General features: G+C 46.4%; 1 protein-coding gene across 7 annotated transcripts in view; it reads right to left on the reverse strand.

The window, feature by feature from the left end:
* Nucleotides 1–1412: 1412 nt before the first annotated feature.
* Nucleotides 1413–17751, reverse strand: part of RUNX2 (RUNX family transcription factor 2) — a 91783-nt gene continuing 75444 nt past the window's right edge. For all 7 annotated transcript variants that reach the window (XM_054194651.1, XM_054194650.1, XM_054194645.1 and 4 more), the window contains one exon: nt 1413–1891. In XM_054194651.1, the coding sequence (XP_054050626.1) occupies nt 1413–1891 (479 nt within the window). The remainder of the gene's footprint in view (nt 1892–17751) is intronic.

The raw sequence follows: 17751 nt of genomic DNA on the forward strand, positions 1-17751 counted from the left end.
GGGTTGGGTTTGTCATTTTTTAAGTCACATTGTAAACTGGTTCACACTGGAACTGCTTTTCAGAGTTGGGTAAAGGTTTGAGGTTTACACCATTGCAGAAATGTAATAAGTAAAAAAGCAAAACAAAACAAAAAAAAACCCAAAAACACTTTTAGAGACCGAAGTCAGTATATCATTACATTAAGAAACGTTTAAAGGGTCCAAATGTCATTAAATAATTATAAATATTCTTTTAAAGTTATATGATGATTCATGTCAGCAAACAACCTCAAATTTTACACATTTATAATTTAAAAAAAAAAAAAAAAAAAGAACATAGCCGAACACAAATACTATGTATACCATTTTGGCTCTAGTAATAGATATTGCCATTTTCATGTTTTGCATAAGTAATAACATTTTGGGGTTTTTTTGTTGTTGTTTTTAAAGGTTTTGGTTGTTATTTCTGTTTTTTTGGCTAATCGATCGAAGGCAAAAAGAGCGGATACAAAAGCAAAAAAAAGGAAACCCCGGGGTTGTCTAGCCTAACTTGAAGACTCGTTCTCTTTAAGTACCCAAAAACAAACCAAAAAAAAAAAAAAAAGGAAAAAAGCAACGAACACAGAGAGGTTCCAACCGTTGTCTGCAGCAAGGCTCGGACAGAGGGGGTTTTTCGGGCCAGCTATTTTCATCTGAACGTATCATGGCAAAGCGGAAGCAACTCGATCGTTGCTGTCCTGTTTATGTGCACCAATACAAGCCAGTCGAATTGCACTAGGGGTGTGAAGAGGGTCCCATACGTTGTATGACTGCAACTGTATCTGGAGTTCATGGTAAGGTTGGTTATTTTTTTTTTTTTTAATTTTTTTTTTTTTTTAATTAAAAAATAAAAGGGAATGCAGCCTTTGCCTTGCATCACCATGTTTCTTCTGACAGCCGGGGAGTCCGTTCTCCCCTCATTGGCAAAAGTACTTGCTAGTTATTACAACACTCTAGACCGAAAAAAATTAAAAAAAAAAAAGAAAAGAAGAAAAAAAGAAAAGAGGGGGCGATTTTTTTGTGTGTGTGTGTAAAAAGTACATTTTAAATATAAACCAAGGTAAAACGGTTCCAAGAAAACGAAAAAATAATAAAAATATGTGCTTTGATCCACATAATCTGAAACATGGGCTGTGGTGTGTTGGTGACTCTTGTGTTATTTATGGCCATTATCATCCCATCGACACAGTTGCACATATCGGTAAAATCTTTTTCTTTTCTTTTTTTTTTTTTTTTAAAAAAAAACAAAAAAAACAAAACACAAAAACCAGGCACTTCGTAGTTAGTCGACCGTTTGTTTGGTTTGGTTCGGTTTGGTTTGGTTTGGTTTGGTTTTTTGTTTTTTTTTTTTTTTTTTTTGGCTCGCAGAGGTCGGGCCAGCTACAGAAGAAATCTCAGTACGGCCTCCAAACGGACTCATCCATTCTGCCACTAGAATTCAAGACGGTTGGGGAGCTGCTGTGGCTGCCATCCGCCTCCACCCCGTCACTCTGGTTGGGCAAGTTAGGGTTTAACAGCGTGCTGCCGTTGGACGTGGTGGTGCACGGAGGAAGCATCCTGGAGGGGGAGCGGTCCCCTCCCGGCACCATGGGGAACTGGTATGATCCTGACGAAGTGCCATAGTAGAGATATGGAGTGCTGCTGGTCTGGAAAGGTCCACTTTGGTTTTGGGAAGAGCCGGGGTAGGGTGGTGGTAGGTAGGTGTGGTAGTGAGTGGTTGCGGACATACCCAGTGACATGCCTGAGGTGACTGGCGGTGTATAGGTAAAGGTGGCTGGATAGTGCATTCGTGGGTTGGAGAAGCGGCTCTCAGTGAGGGATGAAATGCTTGTGAACTGCCTGGGATCTGAAAATGGGCCCAGCTCTGAAGCACCTAAAAAATTATAACAAAAGACGGGGGAAAACAATTCTGTAAATACCATTTTTTGTACGCAGTGATGATAGAATTTTATTCTTTCTACGAAAACCCACTTCTTTTGGCCCCCAAGAGAACAGCAGATCATATCAAATAATACATTGCAAGGAACAGAGTCATACACCTGTCTTCTACAAGCGCTGGGCCAAACTCATCCCTGGTCCAACTCCACTGATGCCAATGGAGGGAGCAGCATTGCCAACCCAAAGCATTGAAAGGTCACAAGGCAGGCCGGAAAAAAATAAAAAAAATTAAAACATCTCAAAAATCAAGAGATTGAAAAAGAGCCAAAAAGAGAAAGGTGGGTTTGGGGTTGATTTGCCTCCTGGGGTCTGAGCTTTGAAGGTCACGTGTCTCTGGGTTTTTGCTGTCGCCTCGTGAGAAACTCAGGTCTGGTTGCACACGAAAGCTGAGATTCCCACCTCAGCACACGCCGCCGGGAGCTGGGGTTTCGAGAAAAGCAGAAATTACCGTGCAACTTGTAATAAAACTACAAGAGTTGGCAACACCAAGTTAGTTGCACCACTGACACCAGGGGAGTTACACCGGGGGTGACTAAGCCCCACTTCTTGCTTTAAATCAATTTATTTAGGTGAGAATCTGCTCAGCCACTTCCTATGGCTGAAAAATATTATTTGCTGGATCCGAAGGATGGGCAAGGCCACTGAGCTGATAGCAAAGATGCGAATTTTATTTTTCAGTGCAGTCGATGGAAAATTACAAGCCCAACACTGTGTTTGCCATTGAAAAAAAGTTGTTTTCATATGTAGTCTGTGCAGACTGGTTGAAAAAGAAGACCACACAGTTTATGGCTACTGTGAACGTCTGGATGGTAACGCTGTGAATTGGAGTCTAACGCAAAACAGGGATGGGTAAACTCATTTTGCCTAATTTCTAATCCCACATCAAACACTCAAAGTTTCGGAGCAGAACTGGAAAGCAAACGTTAGTAGCTTGGTGATCTGCTTAGGAGACTGTGGGATGGACAGGAGCAGAAGAAAAAGATGGTGAAAGCTCACGTCGAGAGCCAGAAGAGTGGAAAACAAAAAGGGTGTGGGAAAAGGGACAGGGGGAAAGAGAAAAAGCCTAATGAAGAAGTACAGCGCAAGAGGGAGGGAAATGCCTCGGCCTGTATGCAGTAGATGCATATATACATTTTTATAGAGAGCGAGCTGAAAAGAGCGGGGTATAAATAAAGGGGAAAAACAATGAAACCAAATGGTCTCTCCCTGTGCTTCCCAGCCGACTCTTCTACAACTTTACAGTCCCCTCGATCCAAGGGTTCACCCATCTCTTGGGCGAATCCAAGAGATTCTACTGCTCTACTACTACTACTACTACTACTAACTCTACTACTTGATGCCAATCTACCGAACCTGATTTACCTAAAAGCAAAATACGGCATCTTCTAGATGCCAAACTGACGTGCTAAACACTGCAATACCCTGCGTGTCCTCACTATAAGATGCAGTAATGCTTTTACTTTAGATAGGCTTTGGATCTGACCTGTGTAGAAGGAAGGTCTCGCCAGCCCTTCTGCCCTTGGCCCCCTACAGCCCCCACAACGGTGGTTGTTACCATAAGCCACAGACTCAACAGACCCTGCCACCTTGTGGGGCACACTTTGTGACTTAGATCACTATTCTCTCCTGTTCTACCAGCTGGTTTAACCCACGCCTTCAATGATATCTAAAAGCTGCAGGGGGGCAAAGCTCAGGCATGGCTTGAGTTCAGGCTGGAGGACCTGGGCCACAGCCAGCCAAGCGTCCAAATCACACACCCTGAAACCTGGGGATTATAACCTGCCGTCTCAAAAGATATTGAGTACAGAGCTTTAAACGGGCAGTAAAACCCCTTTTTTAACTCTGATGACGATGTGATTACTATTATCTTTATCTGGAACTGAATCAGTGACCTACGGGTGAATGGGTCTGTCTCCATCATCAGCCTCTCCAACCACAGCCCCGTGGAATGTAATATAACTTGTACCTTTACAGCAAACACTCTACTACTTGATGCAACTTCTTTCGTTCCCAACTGCAAACAATAGCCAGAGGCGATACCACCCAGATTCAAAGCTGTAATTTTGGAACACTATCCTTTATATTGTGAACAGGTCTGATACGTATCTGGAAATATAAGGTTAGAACATAATTTCCCCAGCTGCTCAAAATACTGAGTTTCAATCTGCTACCGCTTATACTCCTTTTTTTTTTCTTTTTATTGTTATTGCAACTCCCCCAACATGAATAGAGTTGCTCTTAGTTTACCCTGATAGGAGCTAAACAAGACTTTTACAATCAAAGGTAGAACTGGTACGAGTGCAAGGGTGTACAACATCATCGGCATTTTTGGTTTCTTTGCAACCAATACTTTTTTTTTTTTTTTTCCTTAATAACAAACTATCCACACAGTTTTACACATTAAAAGGCAATCTTCCTTTCAGGGCTAGATCCAAATATTATCTGTGTGGGTGCTGCCAAGAGACCACGTACGTGTCGAATGACTGGGAACGCGCACACCACACGTAGGCATTTCCAATGTGGGGCTACAGACCTCCTTACGCACCCTAGTAAACCCACACTTGTTTGTTTTTACTGTTGCTTGTAAAGCACAATCCGATTTACCCAAAGGCCAAATAACCATAAACCTTTCTTATCTCACCCATGGCTGTGTCTGCACGGCTCCTGCACGCTCACTTCTCCGACCCCCGTTTTGCCCAAACGCCTTTTGCTCTCTCCGTAACTCCCTGCACTGGGCTGTGATTTGCTCCCAGCCTTCTGAACCTCCATTGTGTAAAGATATTTTTGGAGGTCAGAAAAAGTTTTCCGTGCCGCCTGTTCTAAAGTCTCCTGTCTCAGGGAGTCTAGAAACTTTTTAAAAAGTCACCTCTAAAACTCAGCCTCTTGCCATCCCCACTGCTACGCGACCTCACTGACGCATTTTCACCCTCCTCTTCTTCTTCCCTCTGTGCTACCTCCTTGTGTTAAGGTTGATTTTGGTTCTAACTTGGAAACACCAGATGCATATTCGTTTATACATGGTTTGCTCTTTGCTGGACTGGGAAGATAAATAGCTTTTCTGGGTATGCCACCCATCTTCGCATATCTAGTTGCGCACAAATAGCGATGTCAATCAGCAGTACGGTAACATGACAGTGCAAGTAAATAATTTATTTATTCCTCTCCCCAGCAGGATTAAAGATTTATGCTAATTTCTCCTCTGTCAGAGCAAGAAAACAATTTGCATGGGTGAATTCCCACTCTCGTGATAGCTTGTCTTAAACGGGTGAAGCAGAGATCCTCCACCCTACACCGTGGCCGCAAGGTTGCGAAACCGCCCTTCTGTAAAGAGAAGAGACTTTATTTTGTGCCGCCAGAAAGAGAAACACGGCAGCAAGCACAGCAAGTGATTCTCTTCCTATGCAGCCTGATGGGCTCGCTGTGCTTGACAACGCACACACACACACACAAAAGTATATTTTTTCAAAAAATAACCCTTTACATCTGAAAGAGTCCGGGTTAAACAGTTTTTAAATGTTCCAAGCTGATAGCTCCCTAACATAACCTGGCACTCAAGTTTTGAGAGCTGTACGTTTAGAACAGAAAAGTGGTCATGTTAATCTGCCAATATATATGCTAACATCCTAGATTCAAGAATACTGCTCCAGTGTGTTTCATATTTAGAATAAGAACAATTAAAATTCCATGTGGTTTCACTTATTTTGATGCAGAAGCCTCATTAAAAACCCTAGACTTGGGCATTTGCCAGCAGCCGACTAAAACGGTTTTGCATTTGTGCCTAAAAACCAATTTTACCTGTTGCAGCTCTGCAGCTCCACCGTCTCCAGCTGAACGCGTACCGTGGCCATTCCACTTTTTCAGTTTACAGATGCTAGCTAATGCCAGCTAATGTTCATTTCTCAATTAATAAGCTGTGCTTGTGGTTTGCAGAAAACAAGGCAACAAATTTCTGCCAGGTTTACAGCACTTTGGCCAATCGCTTCCAATTATTAAAGATCATAACGTACCCCGGACAGATTAACTCCTTGTGGGTATAGCAAGCTGCCATCTGCTTTAAAGGGTTATAGGATAATTTTATAACTTACAAATATTGCAATTTGCTTTCTCATTTAATGCTCTAAGGTCACTACCAAAAAAAAGGTCCCCTTGGCTTATTGCATATGTCTCATAGGGAAACTTCTAGCACATCAACTCCGTGCATAACTCTTGGATGCAAGAAAAGAGAGCGGTGCTGTGTGCGAGAGTCACTCCACCGTCTGTCTCAAGGAAATTCAGCTACAGAGAGTTAAATATATTTACCAGTAGCTGAACAATTCACTTGTGTTTTGGGGAACTTCAGCGTTCAGACATTCGCTGAAGCAGACACTAGATTTTGTGGGCTTTTTGTTCAATAGTTCGATTTAGGCTGGGACATAGCACTAATTGATCTATTAAAATTGTTTTTTCCTTCCCTGCCGTCTCCGTCTATGAATTATATGTGCAGCTTGGATTACTTACAGCTGATAGTATCGCCCCGTATGAAGTATGCCACACACTTCACATGATGAGACGATTTTCAGTCTCTTACAGCTTTGCCAAACTTTAAACGTTCTGGCTGAAATTGTCCATGCTGGGCGTCTGTCTCAGGCTAAATTGTGATTTATGCATCTATTTGTTTTTAAAATTTCAGCTGAAACTCTTCTGCTGGGAAAAATATATTGTTTTACTAATCTTAAACTCTGAGAAGCCTTCCTTTGAAAAGCTGTACCAGTTCCACGCTTTGAAGTAAGGACTTGAACTTTGGACTAGGAGTGGCTTTTGTGTGAGAGACGTTGCCACGAAAATCCAGCCAAATATGAACAGATCGTGAGCATTCTGACTAAAAATGGGCAGAAGAGTCTGTGCCCCTACAAAGGCACTTGTCCAGAGACTGGAATGAAATCCAGGAGTCCCAAGTCCCAGCATTTTTCCTGCAAATATTGCTGAAACATGGGGACATCTTCACCCATCCCTGTGCCAGTCCCGAGCAAGAATTGCTCCATCGGTGGCTCCGTTCATTGGAATGGCAGAAGCCTGGCTGAAAGGAGTCCACGTGGATGCCTGTACGATATTCCAAGGAAAAATTTGCGAAGGCGGGGATACTTGGGGCTTGCTTTCTTTTAGAAATCCGAGAAACTCTCAACACGAGTAGAGACAAACAAAAGGGTATTATTGAGGTTACCGCGCGAAGAGTGAGAAAGTTAAGAAGGCCCAGCATTCAAGTTACTTCCCCATACGCCCTACGACAGAGCATTCGATCGCAGGAGGAGATGCTATTCCTTTTACACGAACCCTCCTGCAGGCAGCACACGAGCTGACCTCCTCTGGAGATGTATCAGAGCTGAGCAATAGGGAAGACCGTTGTCTCTAGACATCCCCCAAATCCACTGCTGGAAGAAATCAGAAGGGGGGAAGTGAACAAGACCAGGGAGACCCAATTATTTTCCCGAGCAAACTGGATTTTATACACGTTTCTGCCACACGGCTCCTACGTGACTCAGTTGAAATCTCTCCAAATCACATCCTCGCATTTTCTGTGCCCAGCAAAGACGTTGCCTTCTGATTTGCACGAGCGCTAAATAGTCACAGCTGCAGCTGAAGCCAACAGGAGCTCAGGTCTGAGCTTAAGGCTAAAGACAGAAAAAAATCCATGCCGTAGGTGACACACAGAAGGTGCACTGAGTTACAGGGGACCTCAGTGTCAGTCTCAGTACTCTTTTTAAAGCGGCTTCGTTCTTTCTTGGGAATATTGCACCGCAACGAACTGTACGCAAAAGCTATGGCAGAAATATTAGTGCAAAGCCCATCCAGAAATTAAGAATTCCTTCTTCAGAGCAGAATTTAATGCTCTGCAATAAGCAAGGCCTGGGGAAATGCAAAGAACAAGAAGCAAACAAAATATTGAAGAGCTGCTCATTAAGTAGGCACTGTCCATCCTGTGCACTGAATGAGACAGGAATCCCGTGGGAAAAGTACCATGTGATCCTGTAATTAAAATCTGTAATATAATGCATAAGCAGGATGAGGCTGATTTAAAGTTGCACAGGCAACGTAAGAACTGAAGATTTCGCAATTTCTGAGCCCTTAGTTTTGCAATCTTAAGGATTCTTTGCAACGTGTTTGGATAGGGGGAGTGGTTATTTGCCACCTCTGTTTTCCCCGAGCATCTTTCTCTATCGGGGAAGAGCGTTATTTTCGCTCTTCATTTCGGTAAATTCTTGCCACCTGCCTCTGTTCGTCAGCGTTTAGTGAATCGCACACAGCACGATCCTTCTCCTGCCTCCTTCCAGGCAAGACTGTGATTCTCCAGAGGTGCTGTACCACCTTCCCTCCGGATGCTGCCGCAGGATGGAGCCTGGGGGACTGCAGTTCCCAGGGATCCCAAACCACCCCCTCGTCTATCTGTTCCTTGCTGTAGCCGTTAGGTCCTGATCCCTCAAACCTTCGTGATGGAGCTCAGGGACATCTACCCCCAGCACGTCTCTCCCTGCTGCAAGGGCCAGGGTCCTGCAGCGCCGCAGGAATAACGCACAGAGCTTTTCTCCTTCCCCGCTTCGCTTTTGGGATGAGCGCGTGTCACGTGGATACTTGCAACCATTTATCATAGGAAACGGTGTGTTTTCAAATTCCCTTTCCCTCTGTTTAATTCAGGGAAATAAAACAAAAAACAAAACCAACAACTTCAGGGGGGGGAAAAAAAAAAAAGCATTTCACATCCTTTTTTTTTTTTTTTTTTTTTGCATTTTTTTTCCCACGTCACCCTTGCACACCAGCAAGCAGGTCTCCTGGCAAACAATAGCAGGAGAAAAGGTGTGAGCTGGGCTCCCCCCCTCCTCTTTCCTTCACCTCAACAAGGTGTTAACTTCAAGGCCTAGTTGGGACCATTTAAACGGCAGCATTATTAAGCACAGCAGTCCCACAAAAGTCAGCGGGAGGAAGGAGCATTTTAACCCCTTCGGAGCCTCACGCACACCAAGGAGAACCTAATCCTGGTGCATCTCGTCTCGCCGTCCCTCGGCACCCCAGTTCACACGGTAAACTGCCCGCCTGTGCCTTCTGGTATTTAGGTAACAGGACTTTGGCACCTAAAATACCGCGGATTAATTTGCAGATAGATGTTTTCACTGAATTTATGGCGCAGCACCTAAGCCCTTTTGCTGGGAGAAACACCCCATAAATAACGTAATTAGCAGCGACCATTTAAGTACCACTCCTGCAAATAAAGGAGAGCGTTTCCCAAGCAGGGCTGTTACATTGCTTAACGGCAAAATAAATCGGGGTCTCTTTGCACTTCTCCAGCCCGGGCTCCATCATTACCTGCCCTGCTCCCTCAATAGGACTTTTCTCCTGGACGAGCTACGCTGGAAGAAGGTGATTTTTCCTTTAGGCACCGAAGTCTTGCTGGTGACGCCGCACCTCAACGCAGGTGGCCGCTGGCTGCCCCTCGAGAGGCAGCTCATCTTAAACTTAGGAACATCAAGGGGTAGCAATTCCTCCCGCGTGCGGGAAAAAGCAACAGCAAACCACTCCTAGATGGACCGTGGGGAGCAGAAATGGAGCTCTGAAAGCATCAGTCATCACTCTCTCATTTATAAACGTGCGAAGCTTCACTTACACCAGCCTCATAAACCTTTCTAACGAGAACCACAGGAGGGGGACAAATGGTCACATTAGAGTAATACGTCCTTGGCTTGCGGTTGTGACCTGCCACCCCTGGATGCCCGTAACCTGGTGTGACGGAGACCCTCTGACCTTCTCAGTCTCCGCTATCTCATCTGGGCGACTTCAGCCTGGAGCTGTCACAGGTGGTTCAGGTGGAAAGGAACTGGTAGCATATCAAAAGCCCCCTGCTTGTTTAAAGTCTCAGGCCATCCATGCGTTACGTTGGAAGCAAAAAGTAAATAACGTTTCCTGGACGTAAGTCTAGCAGCTCTGCAACGCTGCATGGCACAAACACGCACGCGGGCGCGTATCGCTCTCCGTTTAGTTTTTCCCCAATTTTTTTCCTGCCTGAATTTCAGCCCGCTGCCGTTTTTCGCCAGCCCCAGCCGAAACGCATCAGGAGGAACATGGGAGGCTTTTCTTGGGTAGCAACCTCCGCGGCGTTGTGTGCAGCACGGGGGTGAAACCGCAGGGCTGAGAGCTGCAACGCATGCACGGCGACGGCGAGCATCAGTACGAGAACCCTGTATAAACTCCGCGAATGGGAAGATAATATACATTGGGGCTAGCAGTCTACTTTATTACTTTTTTTTTTTTTTTTGCAGAAAAATGTGCCTTGACTATCCAGTATAAATATTTGTTTCCAATGTTGTCATGAATTGTACTTTTCCACTGCATGCTAGCAACTCAGAAATACCATCTGATCCTCCAGCAGACACAAAGAAACTATGTTTTACAGGGGTTGTGGGGGGGGAAGCCCTGGGCATTGCGCTGTAATTTCACCCTTTAAACCCCTCTCTTTCTCCCTCCCCATCCACGTTTTCCTTTCGAATCTCGTTCCGACTCATACGCGTCCCTCCTGAGGACAGAAGATTCCTCGGTGGTTCTTGATTAAGAGTTTTTAAGAAGCCGGGAAGGAAGATATTCTTTGAAACTGGATCTACTGCAGGATGGGAGCCAGCACACAGGACACCGTGTCTTTCAGAGAGGGCCACACACAGTGCCACTCCAGTCATATGACTTCTCTGTCACATCCTGAAGCCATTTCCAGCTCGTGTGCGAGTTTGTACTCCCATTTAGAAGAGGATGGGATATATTGGGAACACACATATGGAAACACTTTCAGGGAATCAGTTTCCATGAAATCCATAATGAGCCAAGTGGCTTCAGATGTGGCAGCGTGCCTCAGATTAGCCAAAAAAAAAAAAAAAAAGAAAAAAAGAAAAAAAGGAAAAGAGAAAAAAGAGAGAAAAAGAAAAAGAAGGACAAATCTACCCTTTCAGCCCTTATTTCAGTTTTAAGGGGGAAAAGAAGAAAAAAAAAATAATTAAAAACCACTAATGACTTACGGCTACCAAAACAGGGAGCCACAAAGAAATAGAGCTAATGAGAGCCCTTCTCGAGCCCTCCTCCTTCCCCCAAATAACGGCGCTGCTATCAGCATTCCCGCAGCTCCCAGAATGCCCTCCTGGCATCCGTCAGCATGCCGAGCTCGCACAGGGCCGGCAGAGCCACGGCCCTTGCCTGTGCCATCGCACCGGGACCCGTGTGGGCAACGGAGGGCGTTGCCAAAATCTGCAGCTCGGGCAGAAACCGTTCATTAATTAAATCTCCCGAGAAAGTCTGGATTCGGGAGGGACATGCTCTGGATGAGGTTGGTTGTACCTGGGTCATATTAAAAGCAGGATTGATTGAGGGGGGGTGATGTGCTGGGTGTTAGGCAGCGATATTACGCAGCGGGTGGGTGTCATCTGCCTGATGTCCTCCGGCGGCCAGAAGCCGAAGGTCGAGGGCAACCCCCAGGTGCCCTCACCCACGGGTACCAGCGAGCAGGAGCTGGGGAACACACAGCCCAAGCCCTGCTGATCCCAAACGGCAAAGGGCCGGAGGCCACGTCAGCCCTGGGCAGGAGGGAAGGAGCCAGCTCATCCGAGTTAGCGTGGTGCCGGAATAATTATTGCATGGCCAAGGAAGCGGGAAGAAGCACGGAGCAAGTGGCAGGAGTTCAAACGGGAACCGAAGAGATGCTACGTGCATCCCTGTGACAGCTACCCGCGTTTTTATCACGAGAAAATAACCAGGAATTCGGCTGCTAATTGGGGCCGTATCCTACAAACCCTACTTTTCCTGACAAACAAATGACTCCACAAATAGTCCCTCTGTTTTCAATAGGGTTATTTGCGGTAGGAGGGACCACCCAACACGAGAGGATCAGGCCCTCCGCTCCCTCGCTCTGCAGCGCGCTCAAACCTTCCCCAGCCAGATCCGAACACAAATATCCCCACGAACTGCAAAGGACTTTTCCTCGCTGCTGCTGGAAAAGCCCTGGACGAGAAGCTCTCTGTGGAAAGGTCTCGTGTGCTATTAATAAGATGCTCGCCTCGACTTCCGCCTCCGAAATGGGGATTTGCGAGTTGTTTCTCAGGCTGTTTCTTTCCACTCGAGCCTCGGCACAGTAAACTAACTGAAAACTTCTGCATCAAGGAGAAGGTCTCTTTTAAAGTTTTGCTTGGCTTTGCTTTCAAAGAGTTGTCTGTATATTTTAGAATATGTAGAATTTGCCTTTGATTTAAACCTCTCTCTTAACAATAGACAAGAGACGATTTCTCTACTGGGCGATTTAAACAAAAACAAACATATTTTGGTTACCCGGGCCTTGTTCTCAAAACGCCCCTTTTTTTTTTTTTTTTTTTTTTTTTTTCCCAGAGCAAAATCAAACCCTACAAATCGTTGCGCTTCTGGCCAAAAAAACTTAAATTCACAAATGTAGATAGTCCAATTCTTTTTTTTTTTTTTTTCCCCTGAACAATATCGTACACGGAAGAAGAAAAGGCACCTCCCCAGCCCCCAGACATCCATAAAACACAAACTCCCCTCATCTGAACAATTAAAAACACGCTTTTCCCCTCCAAAATAACTTCTCCCTTCAATGGACATTTTCAGCCTCGGTCCCTGTCCTCATCCAGGGACATGGATGCTGGGGTTTTTTTCCCCTCCCCAGCATGAAGTCCTGTCCCCCCAGAGGGTAAGCAGAGAGATGGACACACCTCGCTGCTTGTGTCCGGAGCGCGAGCTGCCCGGGAGCCCGCGAGAGCAGCCGCTCCGAAGGGGATGAGGCTGCTTAGCCCACGGAGAGCAGCCGCTCCGAAGGGGATGAGGGCGCTTAGCCCACGGAGAGCTTCTGGGTACTGGAGAAATGAGAGGGGAGATACCGGGGAGGCATTTCCATCTTAGGTTAAGGATTTTAGCAGCCGGCGAAATAACGCTGTTGGAGTGAAAACAGTGGAAAATAACTCACCCAGTGACGGCCAGAGTTTTTTTTCCCTTGCAGTGAGAACACATTTCCCCCAAGTAACATGAACAGCGGTAACATCAGGCCGTGATAAAATTGTCACACACGTCAGCGTGACTCAAGACCCACCGGTCAAAGGAATTTCGGGAGGCTCAGGCTGCGCAGGAGCCCTGCGGGGAGATGCGTGGGTAAGCACCGAGCCCAACCGCTGTCCCCGTCTCCTGGGGCAGAGCAGGAGCAGCTCGGGGACATCACCGCCCTCAGCACCGCAGGAGCAGAGCTGTGGCTCTTGACAAGCCGCAGAGCAGGACTCGCCACCACGCAACGCAGGACTCGCCACCACGCAACGCAGACGTGCCCCAAGTTGCCACGAGCTTCGGGGAGACGGAAGGAATCTTTGGAGGCAGCCACCGGGCTGTTATAGCTCGAGCTGCTGCTCTTGTACCCGAGGGTCACAAACACTGACCAGTGCAAAGACCTACCGAGGTTCCAATCCACGCATTTAGGCACTCCATGCCCCATTAGACACCAAGCTGCCATCAAATTCAGCAGGACAGAGCTTGCTAAACATGGCTGTACGGCAGGACTAGAGGCACTGCATCCCTTTTTATATTCAGCGCTGCACCACTTTAACAATGTATGATTTTCAGTCTCATTTAATAAAAGCCCTGGAAAGCCCTCCGTATATTTTTTTCATTCATTTGAGACCCAACCCGAGTTTCTTACCAAATTAAGGCAAGTTACTGTAAGCTCAGTTTCAATCCATTCTAAGCTTGCCCACACAGCGTCTCCATTCATCAGCTGAGCTGAAGCTTAAACCGGCCCAACTTCGAACACCTCTAAATAAATGCTTCTTCTCCATAGTGTAAAGTCTGAATATCGTTTTTATCCTCCCAGGAAACCGGTGATGAGAAAGAGAAACAGACTTTGGTCTGTAATAGCTCACATCATAAACGTGCTTTAGGCTGCTTGCTGTATGGCAACGGAGGCGAGTCCACTAGCAGCTCGAATCGCTATTGACGGTCCAAACTTAACATCCCAGTTACCGCGTCTCAGATAAACCCCAGCCACAGGCTCGTGGTAAGCGTGAGGTACTACGGTTCTGTAACGGGGGATTAAGTTAAGGCTCACCGCCGCCTCGCGCTTGCCGGAGGCTGCAGAAATGCACGCTCTTACCGAAGCCCAACTAAGCCTGCGGTTAAATCAGGATAACTCGGCTAGTCTCCGAATTTGCTTTATTTCAAAAGCGAGCTTGGACAGCTTCTAACCAGGATGGTAAAAAACATAAATGTATCGTGGAGATACTACACAGGGTAATTTCATACTGGCAAAAAAAAAAAAGCATACGTTCGTTAGAAGTTCAGACAGCCCACTTATCCATTAAAGCTGTTAAAAGGGGGAACGTGAGGCATTGCTTTCTGGCTCTGGCTACTGATTTGTTTTGTGACTTTGGGCGTATAATTTGATTTTCCTGGCTAAATTTTACTTGCTATAAGATGGATATTTTAATACTTCGTATTAGCCAAGTGACAAAGGTCAGTAGCACCATTTGGAAAATACTATGAAATCTTTTGTTGGAAGATGTTGTAAAGTTACACAGACTAAAGGCAAAAACCATCAGACCCTTTTTATAAGCTCTTCAACAGGTGAAGGCACAGAAAAGGTGGAATGCAGACAGAGGAAAGAGAACTTGGCTTAAAATAAGCTTTCAGACACAATCCTGACACCTGAAATAAAAAAGAGGCGTACAAAGGCAGCCTGAATTGTCGCCCTCGGTTGTCTTAATCTGCTTGAGAAAGCAACAGCTAGCATTGCTTTAAGCTGAACGCCGCCCCAGCGCATCTGCAGAGCAGCCCGGTGAGAGCAGGAGCTGGCTCGGCTGAGGACCAGGCGCCGTGCTCCAGCTCCACTGCGGCTGGAACCATTTCCTCCGTGGGCAAGCAGCCTGTCCTCAAAACAGCTCCAAACCAGTCTGGCCCACCTACGTGGGCCAGGCCAAACTAGGAACTGGTCGGGTTTGGACTGCCCTTAAACCCAGCTTCCTATCTAATTTTGGAATCTAATACGGTGGCTCCTAAATAGGCTCCGGTGGTGCTTAGATCCTCCCCTGCGCTCCTTTTCACCCATAAAAGAAAACAACACGGGTTGGCTTTTAGCGGGAATCAAAATGAAAACAAAAACAAACAAAAAAAATCCCTTTAGAGGGAGATATTTGAGAGAGGAAGAGGGAAGAAAGCGGGGAAGAGAGGTGCCTTTTTCCCGCTGCCAGGATTCCTCTGTGGCTCCTCCGGCCATGCCAGCATCCACATCACAGTTCCCGGGGACTTCCTCCGAGGAGCTTCTGCGAGACGCCTCTTCCAATGAGCCATTTCAGCCCAGGCTGATGTTGCAGAGATTTCGGGTCAGCAGCCCTCCCGGTGTTTTTGAGGCACTTGCTTCCCTTCCTATTTGGTAAACCAGTCGCCGTTGCAGAAGGTCTAATTTTCAGTCCTCCGTCCCCAGACCAGACCCCGGCCTTTGCAATCTGCGCCCTAGAGGCTACCGAAATGTTTATGCCCTTTCTCCCGGAGGTTTTTACTCTGCGCCTTCCCTCTGCCAACGCTGACAAACCCTCCGCAGCTCCAGGTCTATTCACCATCCTGCCGCGACGACTCCCGCTTCACCGCCAGCAGTCTCATTCAGCAGCCCAGGGATATTTCAAATGTATTCACAAAGCCCCCGTCGCTTCTCGAGCATTTATTCATATATTCCTTTACAATGTCAGCTTTGACTTCCTTTGTTTTGAAGTTTATTTTCTAAAAATCTTTTAGCCGGGCCGAAATGATCTATTTCAACCTTAATGAAGTTTTTTGGCTGGGATTTCTCCCTTCTTTGGGACACGGTTTTATTTTTGTTTTCAATGGCAGCAATACACATAACTAGTTGGCTACACTTAACAGGAATGACCTGCAGATGTTCGATCCTATTTCTGCGCAGAGGGGCACAGACCAGATGATCTCATGAGGTCCCCGTCAGTCCTATGTGACTACGACACTACAGATCCCCAGGAAACAGAAGACTTGCTGTCGCCTCTGGGGTTATTCCCACTTACCTAAGGGTAAGTAGATTCACAGAGGTCTATCAACAGCTATTAAATACAACGATCCAGATATAAACCTCCAGCTTAGGAAAGCCCTGCAGGTTGGGAATATATATGCTCTGGTTTTGCACTCCAGGGGAACTGAGTCACCACTTTTGGCCACGCTGAGAAGTTGATGGGTCCTGGATGGACCCGTGGCCTAATGCAGCGGAGCTGATCTTCTGCCCCACTCTTACCTTTTCCAGTAATGATGCTCACCAACAGTGCTTGCCTTTTATTACAAGCTGCAACGAGCAGCTTTGTGCTTGCTTTCCTGCTGGCCCTGAAGCCTGGGAGGTGGTGAAGAGTCACGGAGTATCTCAGTAACCTTCTTCGAACACCACCCTTCTGACCCATGCTTGCTCCCACCCGGCTCTAGCGAGGCTGCAGCCACTGCTGTCCCCTCATCTTTCCTCAATTCCCTCGTGCGTTCTGTTGTGCGTCTTGTAATTGTACTGTATTTAAGAGCGCAAATTCATAGAGGACGGAGATGACCTCTCTTTTTTTTCTTTCTGTTCTTTAATTCTATAGTCGTTAGCACAATGGGATCGGACTGCCAGACGCTACCGCAACACAAACAATATTAGCAGCCGCTGCCTATCGCGTGGTCAGGGGTGGTTCCAGCAAAGGCCCATTAGCTACTCGCGAATCCAGCCATTACTTGGATCACCGAACCGCATCGCCTGCAGTGGCCAAACCTGGGTGCTCCAGCTAAAGTCCAAACCTCGCACGAAGCTTTGGCAAGGGGACTGGCAAGGGGACTGACCTCCAGTTTGTGGAAATCTCCTTTCAATCCTACGTTCAGCTTTCAACGCAACACAGAACACATTTTTTTAGCGCAGAATTCAATACAGCAAGCTGTGTTTTCACAGACATCCATCACCTAAAAATAACGGGCCTTATACATTTGATCCTATACCCGTACTGCAATCCTGTTTTCCAAGCAAGCCCATTGCACAGCCCAATTATATCAACTAAAACAAGGTGGACATACCTTTAGCTGACGGCTTCATAATATTCATCCAGTTCTAGACAGTGCTTGTTTAATAGAAAAGGGCATAAAAAAGCACCGATGGATCAGACAGCGATAGCCCAGTTAACCGTTAAAAATAACGAGTGGAAACCACGCGTGTGGCATCGCTAGAGCTTGTGTAGGGACTTTTCATCTCAGCTAAATGAAAGAGGCTTTGTAGGTACCGCTCCTAATCCGAGCCTACCACCTTCCACTTCTCGCTGCCAGAGAAATAGGACGTTAAGAGGCAGAAAGATCGACGTGAGGTGCCCTACCCCTCCATTTTGCTTTCAGAATTGCTCCTAGTTTTAAATCCCCCAGGGCCATTTTTCTCTGCTGGTGCTCCCCTTCTCTCAGCACGGTTGCTCCTCTTTCTCACAAGAGCCCATGGTGCTTTCTCCAGCTGCCTACGCTCAGCACTTCTATATCATAAAATAACATATTATGGCAATCATTCATGGCTACCACAGGATAAAAGGTCAAGTGGGTGGTTAGAGAGACCTTTGGGAAAACAACTGGGAAGCTTGGAGGTGACATGGCCCAGACGGGGCTGAAGACGCAACACACGGACTCCTCTCCTCCTCCACAAGCACCTTTAAAAAGCCACAAAAGCCCTTGCACTGAGCGTGTGATGCCTCTTTCGCCAGAACTAAGACTTCTTCATGCAAGGAGAGCATTGCCCGCTCCAAGTAA

This window comes from Rissa tridactyla, chromosome 3, assembly GCF_028500815.1.
Source record: "Rissa tridactyla isolate bRisTri1 chromosome 3, bRisTri1.patW.cur.20221130, whole genome shotgun sequence".
Taxonomy (NCBI): domain Eukaryota; kingdom Metazoa; phylum Chordata; class Aves; order Charadriiformes; family Laridae; genus Rissa; species Rissa tridactyla.